Genomic DNA, 13,121 nt, shown 5'->3' with positions numbered 1-13,121 from the left:
ATTTCTGTTTGTGCTCAAGCGCAAACATTTACTTTCAACTTGAAATATGTACGTTAGTTAACGTAGTTGCGATATTGCGTATCGTGTCCCGTGATAAAAAGTACCACGCCACTTGTAATCTAGCCCATAGTGGGGCCCCTGGACACAGAAGTATTGGGAGGGGGCTTTTGATAGGAATTTCAGCCTCCCTTTAGGCCATTGGTGGTATTGAGTAGCCTCCCCATTGGGTGGAAGAGTAGTGCAAGTTGCTCCTTGGCCACAGGGTCTCTTGGTGTAAGGGTTTTAATATAGATAACTATGGACTTAGTAAAGAGACTTGCTATGTTTAGGTGAATATTGGGTAAAGGCAAGGTCTAAAAAGAGGTTTTGTTAGGAAGTTGGCCTAGCACAACTGGGTTGATAAGAACTTGACAATTATGGTGGTTTTAAAATAAGTTTTTACATGTTGCTAATTTTTGTTTAATAAGCATGCTGTGGCCAGATTTAATTCCAATAAAGTGTCTGTGTGTTTTTATTTGTGGGTTTATTTGGGCTGGGGATCTTGACAACTTGAGGGTCAATACATATTAATTCTCATCTTATAGAAAGGGGGTTAAATAGATCTGAGAGTTGGAGGCTTCAAAGTTCCAAAAATAATGTTGCAGGAAAACAGTGACAATAAGGAGTGATAACAATAATATAAACTGTGAAGATGCTTGGTAAATATATGATGTGTATATCAATTCTAGAATTGGCTTTGCCAAGATTGTAGCACACACAATAAGCCTGTGGGAAATTCACTTCAAACATGCAAGAATTCCTTGCTGTCATCTCCATGGCCATGTGTTTAACTATATAGACTTTTTTTTTGTTTTGTAACTGTAATATGTTTGCATTTGCTTGTACAACAGCAGTTTAACAGCTCCAAGAAAAGAATTTGAATAAGTAATAGGGCTTGTGGAAGTGAGCTCTTTGGCTAAGATCAGACTGATGCTATTTAATGCTAGGACATTAAATAAACATTTAAATCTCCCTGTTCATGCTTTTGCAAAATATCTTAGAGGCAAAGAGATCAAAGGCTTAAGCATTAACAGCTCTACACATATTTTGTCTGTTTTTTTTTATTTATTTTTTTGAAGGATAGCATATTGAGCTGTAAATTAAGGAATTATGTACATACAAGGACAGTTGCATTAAGCACTGTGTTGATGTTTTAGTTACACAGACTTGGATTTAAAAAAACTCGATAATATGAGGTGTCAGTTTATATTAGTGGGGTGAGGAACTTTTAGGAGGGCTGGTGATACACTTCTCACAACAGGTGACTTTTCTAAAAACACTTGAAAGTTGGGTGAAATATTGGTGGGTGTTTTAGATTAGTGTAAGAATTCTGAATTTGATTTAGTAGCATATGGGGAGTCAGTGTAGCAGTGAGGCTTCTAAAAATTAATATTTGGGGGGCTAATTAGGAGGATAACAATGATGGTTAAGAAATAGCATGCTTAATATATGGAGCTCTTTGCACTTCAACGGTGGTGCTACTGAGCCTTTGAAGCCACTGCAGAGTAGGGATTTCCAGAGAATTATGGGTGAAGTTAAACTTTGAGATGGAAAAATGAGGGGAGAAATGGGAGTTGAAATTAAGTATCAGTTTACAGTAGTCAGTGTGAGATGGGGAGTGAATAGTGGTAAATGAGAGAGAAAGAAAAAGAGAAGGGGGAGAGAGAAGGGGGAGAGAGAGAAGGGGGAGGGGGAGAAGGGGGGAGAGAGAGAGAGGGGGGGGGAGAGAGAGAGAGAGAAGGGGAGAGAGAGCAAAATAAGGGGGAGAGAGAGAGAGAAGGGGGGAGAGAGAGAGAGGGGGAGAAGGGGGAGAGAGAAAAAGAGAAGGGGGAGAGTGCAAAATAAGGGGGAGAGAGAAGGGTGGAGAGAGAGAGAGAGAGAGAGAGAGAAGGGGGGAGAGAGAGAGAGAGAGAAGGGGGAGAGAGAGGGGGAGAAGGGGGAGAGAGAGAGAGAAAAAGAGAAGGGGGAGAGTGCAAAATAAGGGGGAGAGAGAAGGGGGAGAGAGAGAAGGGGAAGAGACAGAGAAAAAGAGGAGGGGGAGAGAGAGAGGGGGGGAGAAGGGTGGAGAGAGAGAGAGAGAGAGAGAGAGAGAGAAGGGGGAGAGAGAGAGAGAGAGAGAGAAGGGGGAGAGAGAGAGGGGGAGAGAGAGAGAGGGGGAGAGAGAGAGAGAGAGAGAGAGAGAGAAGGGGGAGAGAGAGAGAGGAAGAGAAGGGGGAGAGAGAGAGGGGGAGAAGGGAGAGAGAGAGAGAGAGAGAGAGAGAGAGGGGGAGAGAGAGAGAAGGGGGAGAGAGAGAGAGAGAGAGAGGGGGAGAAGGGGGAGAGAGAGAAGGGGGAGAGAGGGGGAGAGAGAGAAGGGGGAGAGAGAGAGGGGGAGAGAGAGAGGGGGAGAAGGGGGAGAGAGAGAGGGGGAGAAGGGGGAGAGAGAGAGGGGGAGAAGGGGGAGAGAGAGAGGGGGAGAAGGGGGAGAGAGAGAGAGGGGGAGAAGGGGGAGAGAGAAGGGGGGAGAGAGAAAGGAGAGGGGGAGAGAGAAGGGGGAGAGAGGGGGGAGAAGGGGGAGAGAGAGAGAAAAAGAGAAGGGGGAGAGAGAGAGAAAAAGAGAAGGGGGAGAGTGCAAAATAAGGGGGAGAGAGAGAGAGAAAGAGAAGGGGGAGAGAGCGCAAAAGAGAAGGGGGGAGAGAGAGGGAGCAAGGGTTGGAACCGCGGTACCTAAAAAATTGGCCCGTGTACACGGGCTTTAGGACTAGTTACATTTATAAAACACAGTTGTTGACTAGAAATACTATTTTTAATTTGAATATTACATTTACAAAATACAGTTGTAGACTAGAAATACTATTTCAAATTCGATTACATTTCAAATTTGAATCTGATAAAATACATAGCGAAACATTCTATTATTCGAATAAATATTTTCGAATGTTATTGAAAAATTTTAAAATAAAATTCGAAAATAGAATGTTAGAATGTTATATAAACATTCAAAATTCAATTTGAACAAACAAATGTATCAAAATTTGTTTTAAATTTAAAAATTTTAGAAACATTCGCCCATCCCTAGTAAGGGTGTCAGTGGAAAAGAGAGAGAGATTTTGGTGTCGTAGACAAGCAGGGTCCTGTAATACACAGGACTGAGGCAGTACAAATTCAGCAAGCAGAAGAGTAAACTAAACTAGGCCAGGCAGAGGTTTGATAACGTACGAGCAGTGGCAGTAAAGATTTGTCAGGATGAAGAATTGTCAGAGGAAAGCAAAGGTCCAGTAACACACTGGCAAACACAGTTCCAAATCAACAAGCAGAGGGATATCCCATAAAACAAGCAGAGGTAAAAATCCAAGATGATCACAAGGAATAGTGCACCCAGATATAGACTAGCTATACAAGGGCACAGAGGAAAGCTCAGTTGTGCTATTTATACTGATTAGCGAAGGTTGAACGCGCAGAGCAGTGATGTGCCAGAACTAGTGCACAACAATAGTGCGGCTGAGCCTAGCAACCAAATCTTCAATGTAATTAGTTACAATGTAACTAACTGTGCTATCAAAGCCAACTGCACTAACTGAGCAGAAAGCACTAAACCGAATTAACAAGCAGTAAAAACATTGTGAGTGCTGATTCTTAAGTATTTAAAAGGACATGAAACAAAAAAAAATTATTTCATGATTGAGATAGATAATACAATTTTAAACAACTTTCCAATTTACTTCTATTATTTAATTTGCTTCCTTCTCTTATTATCCTTTGCTGAAAGGTTTATCTAGGCAAGCTCAGGAGCAGCAGAGTACCTAGGTTCTAGCTGTTGATTAGTGGTTGCATATATATATTGATTGTGATTGGCTCACCCATGTGTTCACTTAGAAACCATTAGTGCATTGCTGCTCATTCAACAAATGACACCAAGATAATGAAACAAATTAGATAATAGAAGTAAATTAGAAAGTTGTTTAAAATTATTTTCTCGATCTGAATCATGAAAGAAAAAATTTGGGTTTCATGTCCCTTTAAGGTGGAAACATAACTGTTGGAGTCAAGTAATGAATTGGATGAGAGAAATGTGTTTAGCAGTTGCCGATTTACCCTGTTCTTATAGTCTTGGAACAACATTTTTAAGGATGCAGGAGTAATAGAAGGTGAGATCTGATCAAGAGAGGTCTTCTTTAAGTTAGGTGTGATAAGTACATACATAAGTACATAAGAATCAGGAAGTGTGACAGTTATGAGTAAGAAATTTAAAAGATGAGTAAAAGTTGCAATCAGAGTAGCAGATAGAGGAATTTGGAGGAATGGTGTTGAGGGATAGAAGGGAGGATAAGAAAATGTTTAATATGGAAATCTCTTCAGCATTATTATTATTCTTTATTTATAAAGCAACAACAGATTATGCAGCGCTGTCCATGGGTACAAAGTACAGTACAATACAATATAAAAGAGACACCAGACAAAGTTTAACAAACATATACAGGGGGAATTGAGGGCCCTGTTCCCGTGGAAACTTACAATCTAGATGGGTAGGAGGTTGAGAAACAGGAGGTGGGGACTGCAAAGGTGAGAATGATGTTAGTGTGGAGTTAGATGAGGGCAGTAATTAGGCAAGTGGAACTCATTTGTTACTGATTTGGAGATAGGCTTCCATGAACAGAAAGGTCTTTAGGGAGCTTTTAAAGGAGGAAAGGTTAGGGGAGAGTCTGACAGCTCTAGGAAGTGCATTCCAGATGGTTGGTGCCGCACAAGAGAAGTCCTGTAGCTTAGCATGGGAGGAGGTAATGGTAGAAGATGCAAGGAGCAGGTCATTGTTGGATCTTAGGGGGCGGGCTGGAGTATATTTGTTGATGAGTGAGGACAGGTAGGGGGGGGGCTGCGTTGGTAAGGGCTTTGTAGGTCAGGATGAGAATTTTGAATCTAATTCTGCTGTATATGGGGAGCCAGTAAAGGGACTCGCAGAGAGGTGCAGCAGATACAGAGCGTCGGGAGAGGATAAGAGGTTTGATATCTCATTCTATCTGGTATTAGTGAAGCTGCAGTGTTTTTCAACAGGAGTAAGAACAGGTGAAGGTATAGGTACTGTGACATGAGAATCTATTTTATTCCTGAATTGTTAAGCAAGATTTTGGGCAACGAGGCTACAAATGTGCTGTTTGTCCTTTCTGAGTTAGCATTCTAGTATAGCCATCCAAAAATAGTCAATAAGAAAATTATGACCAGAAGTTACTACCTAATAATTCACAGTGTCAGATTATATGAGCAAATTATTTTACCTGGCTGAGGAGGGATGGGGTAATAAAAAAATATGCAAAACTAATTGATTCTCTTCAAAATATCTTTAAATTACACTGATAAGACTTGACTTGACGTTTTATTGCGTTAAACTATATATTAAACTTTTCTGTCCCTATTAATGACTGTTTAATGGCAAATTTGATCAATAATTTAGGCCCAGATTAAAATAGCAGAAGCAAACAGAATAACAAAGACATTTTTCATACATGTATTACTTATCACTACTCTGTTTGCATGTGCATTACACTAGGTAGTAGTTATTGTTGTAAGGGCATGCTAATAGAAACATAGAATTTGACGGTAGATAAGAATCAAAAAGGTCCATCCAGTCTACCCATATTAAATGCTAATGTTTTCTTAGGACAGCCTTACGCATGTTCTAGGCATTTTTTAATTCTTCCACATTCTTTGTGTTTACCACCTCAATTGGAAGTTTATTCCATGAATCCACAACCCATTTTGTAAAAAAATGCTTCCTCACATTTCTCTTGAATCTGCTACCCTCTAATTTAAAATTGTGACCCCTTGCTTTGGCATTTGTTTTTGTTTTTTGTGGAACATGCTTTCAGCTTCCACTTAATTAAGTCCCTTTATATATTTGAAGGTTTTTATTCATGTCACCTCTTTGCCTTCTATCCTCTAAACTATACATATTTAGGTCATAGAGTCTTTCTTTGTATGTTTTAGATTTTAGACCGTGTACCATTTTAGTAGCCCTCCTTTGGACAGGTTCTAGTTTTATATCCTTCTGGAGATATGGTCCCCAAACTTAACACAGTATTCTAAATGAGGTCTAATTAATGATCTGTAAAGTGGCATAAGATGCTTGATATATCTGCTACTAATACCTCTCCCAATGCAACCAAGTATTCGACTGGTCTTACTGGCTTCATTGAGTACCAAATTTTAAATCATCTGAAATGATAATTCCCAAGTCCAGTTCCTCTTTAGTTACAGTCAGTAATGTATCTTTGAGACTATAATTGGCCTTTGGGTTTTTGGATCCTATATGCATATTTTTGCTCTTGGTAATGGTAAGTTTCAGATCCCATTTATTTACCCAGTCCTCCAGTTTTTTAATATCACTGTTCACTTGATCCACCCCTCCTGGAACATCAAATCTGCCATCAAGCAAACCTTCCGCAGAAGCCCAATTCCAATATCACTGATGAACATGTTAAACAAAACAGGCCCAAAAACTGACCCTTGGGGAATGGGGAACATTACTAGTAACTGACCCCTCATTTGAATGTACCACATTAATTGAAACCCTTTGCCTTCTATCCCTAAGCCAGCATTCTATCCACTTAACAATCTTATAATCTACTCCAAGGCAATACATTTTGTGAATAAGTTTGTTGTGTGGGCCAGTGTCAAAAGCTTTGATAAAGTCTAGATATGCAACATCTACGACTCCTCTCTGGTCTATTAATTTAGTTACATGGTCAAAGAAATCAATTAGATTAGTCTTATATGATCTTCCAGCAGTGAAATCATGCAGTCCTTTGTCTTCTAAGATGTTTGTCTAAAGGTAAGACGGAAGTCTTTCCTTTAAAAGAGTTTCCATTAATTTCCCTGCAATTGAGGTCAACTGACTGGCCTATAGTTAGCAGAATCTTCCCTACTACCCTTTTTATAAAGAGGGACTACATTGGCAATTTTCCAGTCTTTTTGAACAACTCCTGTTAACAGTGACTGATTAAATAAATCAGCTAATGGAGTAGCTATCATGGATCGAAGTTCTCTTTGAACCCTTGGATGAATATTACCTGGACCTACATACCTATTTACTTTTATTTTTGATAAAGCCCTTGAAACCTCTTCCTCTATAAAAAGGAAAAGTACTTCTCACTTTATTTAAAGTAACATCCTTTAATAGAATCTCACTATCTTTACAGTCTGTTAAAAATGCTGAACAAAAGTAGTGATTAGACACTTTCCTATTTGTTCATCTCCTTCCACTTCTTTATCATCATCTTGAGTTTTACTATCCATCAGTTAGTTTTTCTGATGAGTAGTGGAAGGAGATAAACAAATAGCAAACTGTCTGTAGGTTTACTTCTCATTCAGAGTTGATGTAATAACCACCCATAAGGTGTAATTTATTACAGCTGAAATATGTTATAGACACTGTTGTATGCTACTTAGAGACCAGTGTTCTCTCTATAGGAAGGTAATTATCTGATTTGCCTAGGTCCCTGACCACCACAATAACCATAAACACATAGGTCCTTGCGCTCAGTGCATACTGCATTAAGCCTTACGGAAACCACATTTACATCTGTCACCTAATTAAACCTAATCCCACCATCCCCCTCTCACTGGATCAACCCTAAATGCACCAGCCTCCTTCTACAAGAGTAACCCCGTACCTCACTTTCCATCCAATCACGCCACCATATTACCACCTACTCCAGGCACCTCTAACATCCAGGGGACCACGTGCGTGACCCCCTTGTTGTTAACCTTCCTGGCACACAAGGGACTCCTCTGCATTTAATGGATGTCCCTTTCTAAACACAAAACTCTCTTTAAGTAACAGCCTCTAAAAACCATGAACCTAGTTGATAATCTAATTTTTTTGCCTTGCTTAATTGTCATTCCTGCAATGTCCCAAATGCCCCTTTTCATGTCATAGATTAGGTTCTGATGTGGAAAGGCATTGTGTAGGGTGCTGAGATTATTATTGTGGTTGTTATCTTGTGAACATGTGTCTCCGGTATTCTTCCATTTGCTGCACATGTCCATATCTACCATTTGTCTCCTTTTTGCTCATGATGGAATAGACAGCTGTTTGTTGCTGTTGTGAAGATGGTGGAGCTTAGAGCTGATGGTGACAGGGGTAGGTCCAGAAGTAAATGGTGGTTGGATCAGCGGGCTAATATTGAGGGTGTATTGGTAAATTTGTATTTTGGTATTGGTATTTTGATATTTTTAAACTACTAGTGGTTTTGCTTTTTGTTAAGCTGTTGGCAAGGTACAATGTATCATTTAAATGTTCACGATGATATCCCACAATCTATTAAAATTCCATCTTAAGTAAAATGATTTTTTTATGGCATCTGTTTCTGTCTCTTTAAACTTGTTCATAATAACATTCTAATAGATGTTCGTTGGATGGGTGAATTCTGAGTAATTTGCACATTAATTATTATTTGATCTCACATTTATTGTTTTCAGCCAGGCATTTTCAGATTTGTTTATGGCACATTCAGTGCCCGTTTTATCAACAGTTGAAATTTTAGCTTTTAGATACTCTATCAGTTTGCCAATATTGATGCAAAATTTTGTCCAACCTCCTGAAGCCTGTCTGGCTATTGATTCATCGTCTTTTCTGTCAGCAAATTTTTGAAGTCTTGGTGTTTATATTTAATTGATTCAAGGTGTATTTCCGTGCCAGACAGCACACTGGATTTCTGATCTCATTTCACAGCTGGTACCTGAGACTGGGTGAAATTATAACATTTGTTTGGCCTGTCCTCTATTTATAAGTCTGAGACTGGCCCTCTTTCTCTACATGAATGTACCTCTTAAGTCTTAAGGGTCCTGAGCCCTAACAATTGTGCTTTTTGCCTGTCCTGTCTTCCTGTCCTGGCCCTGAGGACCTGACATCACTGCCTATGGTCGAACCAACCTTTTATCTCTTTCCTGCATGGCTGTTGGGGGAATCCACCTTCTTGCCAACAGCTCTTGCCCTGCACCTCCTGTCCATTCATTATATACAGGGTGGTGCAAGCATTGTTAGTGAAAGGATATATGGGATAAAGAGAAGATGTAAGTGGGCAAAGGTTAATGGGTGAAAGAGTGTGAGTATAGAGGGATAATAGGGTTAATGGATAATTATTTTACTCTACTTTTGTGATTCTTAGTGACTAGGCTGGGTTACTGTGTCAACCAGCAAGTCATTTATGGAGTTGCACCTGGTCAGGAAATCCTTTCAAGGTTTACGTTGTCTTTACTTGCTATGAGCTGACAAATTTCATCCTAGATGTAGCAATCTGTTAATATTTAACTACTTAATCATTGGTGTTTAACTATTCAAATATTTTTATGTTTGCTGATTTGTGAAAATATATTTAGTATTTTTTGTTCCTGCTTTCATAGGTTCAGTATATTCTTGACTCTCCCAATATACATGAATATCTAAATATGCATATTTTATCTATGCATGTATATGATGTATTTATAGGCATATCACTTTGTTTATACATATCAAAGTATGAATGAGTGTCTGTGCCCATGAACATCATTGATCATGTACTGTAGATGATATAGTATGCAGGGATAGGCAAGGTGTCCGTACACGGACACTGGTGTCTGTGACTAGCCCTTGCAGTGTCCGCCACAACCTTAGTATATCTTTTCTTTCGGATTAAATAATAGGAATAAAAACAAATACGTAGTGTAAATAAAGTTAGTGGCTTGTCAAGAGACTGCTAGTGATATTGGGTGCTAAGTTATGGAATAAATAAAGCCTGAATGAAATACTGGATGTGTATCTGCATCTGTATAATAACACCCAGCTCTATACAAAGACACAGACGTGACACTGGCACATGGGTATAGGCAGAGGAGGGCTAGTTATAGTATTAGTGGTACCTGCATCAGTATAATAACACCAAGCACTATATAATGACACATTAGTGACACTGGCTCATCTGTATAGCCAGAGGAGGGCTGGTTATAGAATCAGTGGTATCTGCATCAGTATAATAACACCCAGCATTATATAATGACACAGTAGTGACACTGGCTCATGGGTATAGCCAGAGGAGGGCTGGTTATAGGATCAGTGGTATCTGCATCAGTATAATTACACCCAGCACTATATAATGACACAGTAGTGACACTGGCACATGGGTATAGCCAGAGGAGGGCTGGTTATAGGATCAGTGGTATCTGCATCAGTATAATAACACCCAGCACTATATAATGACACAGTAGTGACACTGGCACATGGGTATAGCCAGAGGAGGGCTGGTTATAGAATCAGTGGTATCTGCATCAGTATAATAACACCCAGCATTATATAATGACACAGTAGTGACACTGGCACATGGGTATAGCCAGAGGAGGGCTGGTTTATGGGATCAGTGGTATCGGCATCAGTATAATAACACCACACACTATAAAAATGTTTTTAATTTCAAATGTACCTTGGTGTCCTTCACTAAGGTCTGTACTTTGGAAAATGTCTGCCACAGCCTTTGTCTGTGCCTATCCCTGATAGTATGTGTGTATACTAATAATGGGTTATGTGGATGTCTAGTTTGCCTTATTGTTTTTTAACCATTTATTATAGGACAAACCTACTTTTAAGCTGCTGTTATTGTAGGCAAATCATATTGAATGTAGCAATGTTCACAGCATAATACAGTGTTGCTATCATATTTATATGTGATATATATCAACTTGAATTATGATGGGGCTTTTTCTCTTTACAGTTTGTGAGAAACAGGCAACGGTAGTTATAAAAAACTCCTCTGAGGATCATCTGCAGCCTTTCAAAGACAAAATGGAGGTTTTTGTGCAAAGAGGTAAGTGCTTTGTAATGAGTAGAATTTCATGTCATTTGTGGTGTAGAAATTGTCATCACAAGATTCTTGCAAATACTTTTTGCTACAGCACCCAGCAATTTTAGCTGAATATATCCCAGATTTATGTTATCCCAATTCAATTGTAGTTTGTTTTTATTTCTACTTTGTTTCATGTTAAAGTGATGGTAAATTCTAGCTTTTCAAAAAACGCTAGGATTTACCATCACTTAAAATAAAGGCGACCTTCATTCATCAGTTTAAAAAAACACAGATGAATAGGTACCTTTATTTTTCTGCAGCTTCAGCACTAATCTAAGCGTCTCAGGCCGTTCCCGGCACAGTTCAGTTTTTTGTTTAGGTGATGTATCCACCTCTTAGCCTATAGCAGTGCTTGCCCTTTATGACATAGGCTAGCACGGCTATTGGCTAAGAGGTGAAAACATCACCTCATTGAGCTGTGCCGTGGATGGCCGGAGGTGCTTAGGTTAGCAATGGAGCCGCGGTGAAATAAAGTTTTTTTTTAAACTGATGAATGAAGGTTGCCTTTATTTTTAGTGATGGTAAATCCTAGTGTTTTTGAAACGCTAGAATTTACCATCACTTTAAAGAACTTGGTGAGGGACATAAAACTCCACAAAAAAATTCATGAGTCAGATAGAGAATACATTTTTTAAACAATTTTCAAATTCACTTCTATTATAAAATATCATTTTCTTGCTATCCTTTGTTGAAAAGCAGGAATACGTTCAGGAGTGTGCACGTGCCTGAAGCACTATATGGCAGCAGTTTTGCAACAATGTTTTACATTAGCAAGAGCACTAGATGGCAGCACTATTACCTGTCATGTAGTCCTTTCTACATGTGCATGCTACCTATCTAGATATCTCTTCAACAAAGAAAAATAAGAGACAACAAAGACAATTTGGTAACAGAAGTAAATTGGAAACTTTTTTTAAAATTGTATTCTCTATCTTAATCATAAAAGAAAAATGTGGGGTTTAATGTCCCTTTAATAGAAAGTATCATTACTGTAATAGTTTTAGTTTAAAATGAAACAGATGATCGAGCTAAAGAACAAATAAACATTTCTAGCTAATAAGAGCATGTCAATTTAACACTAATAACTTTCCAACTCTGTGTATTTAACCCCCGCAAATGGGTTCGAATTATAGTTAAAGTATCACTCGAGAGCCACAGAGCGCTGCCTGTACTGAGCAGAGGTTGTCGCTAACTCAATCAGCAGTGGCAGTCGCCACTTGAAATTTTATGAAATGACTTATTTAGTTGCTTTTCTGAAGGGTAGATTCACAAATGGCTTACAAAGTTTGCTAAAGAGAAGCATCCTCAGTGTCATCAGCAGGATTGCTGGGGTACCAGCCTAATAAGATGCTCTGTGCCATATCTCAGGGGTCAGCATAGAGGATGCTTTACAGACTAGTGAGGGCGAGGTTATGTCAGGGACAATCTCTAAACAGGCATCATAGGAGAAAAGGAAAGATTAGTTCATCTATACTGTTTACTTTAGCAACCCTCATTATCAACATTCAGACATAAATTTTGAGGGTAGCACTATTTCTCTCAGGTATATTTAGTTCCTAGCATGAATAGGAGTTCAATTAAAATAATTCCTGTGTGGCCAAGGCAATGCAGACAGTGGTGATAATTTGTATTGTGGCAAAAAGTGAGCCACTGTCATTTTATATGTAATGTGGTGGTCGCATAATTTAAGAGACCCTAATTGTACTAAAGTTTTCGTTCTTAATTAATCTGAGCATGGGAGCATACGCTGCACAGTTACAAGAGTGTGTTTGCACTAAAAACGGTCATTATGGCAATTAGTTTGTGATCCATATGCTCATAAGCCAGGCAAGAAAAGAAATATAATTTTGTACAGGTTTATTTTTTTAACAAATTTAGCTAAAATTCATCTCGAACAATAACTTAGCTAACTGAGGGGATCCTTGCCTCACATTTTAAGACAAGAGTAATCAAGAAAAAAAACACCTTAACCTTAGTGTTGTGTGCTATCCATGAATAATATTCTGCAGATAGGAAGTAGCCATTGTGACCATGACCTGGGTTTTTAGCAGAATTTGTTAATACAGTGACTTAATAACTACTTCTATTAATTATATTTAAAGGGATATTCCAGACAAAATTTAAATGCACACAGGTGCATTTCAGTTTTGGGGGAAAAAGCATTTTCTTTTACAAGATATGACGAGTCCACAGTTTTCATCCTTACTTATGGGATTACGCCTCCTGGAGGAG

General features: G+C 38.8%; 1 protein-coding gene across 1 annotated transcript in view; it reads left to right on the top strand.

Moving 5' to 3' along the window:
* The window catches only part of FMN1 (formin 1), a 480,791-nt gene that overhangs the window by 429,835 nt on the left and 37,835 nt on the right, over nt 1–13,121 (top strand). Inside the window, exon 15 of the mRNA XM_053711972.1 lies at nt 10,758–10,850. Within this exon, the coding sequence (XP_053567947.1) occupies nt 10,758–10,850 (93 nt within the window). The remainder of the gene's footprint in view (nt 1–10,757; nt 10,851–13,121) is intronic.

This window comes from Bombina bombina, chromosome 1 (assembly GCF_027579735.1).
Source record: "Bombina bombina isolate aBomBom1 chromosome 1, aBomBom1.pri, whole genome shotgun sequence".
Lineage (NCBI taxonomy): Eukaryota > Metazoa > Chordata > Amphibia > Anura > Bombinatoridae > Bombina > Bombina bombina.
The sequence above is the reverse complement of the archived record's forward strand: the minus strand, read 5'-3'. Positions and strand labels throughout refer to the sequence as shown.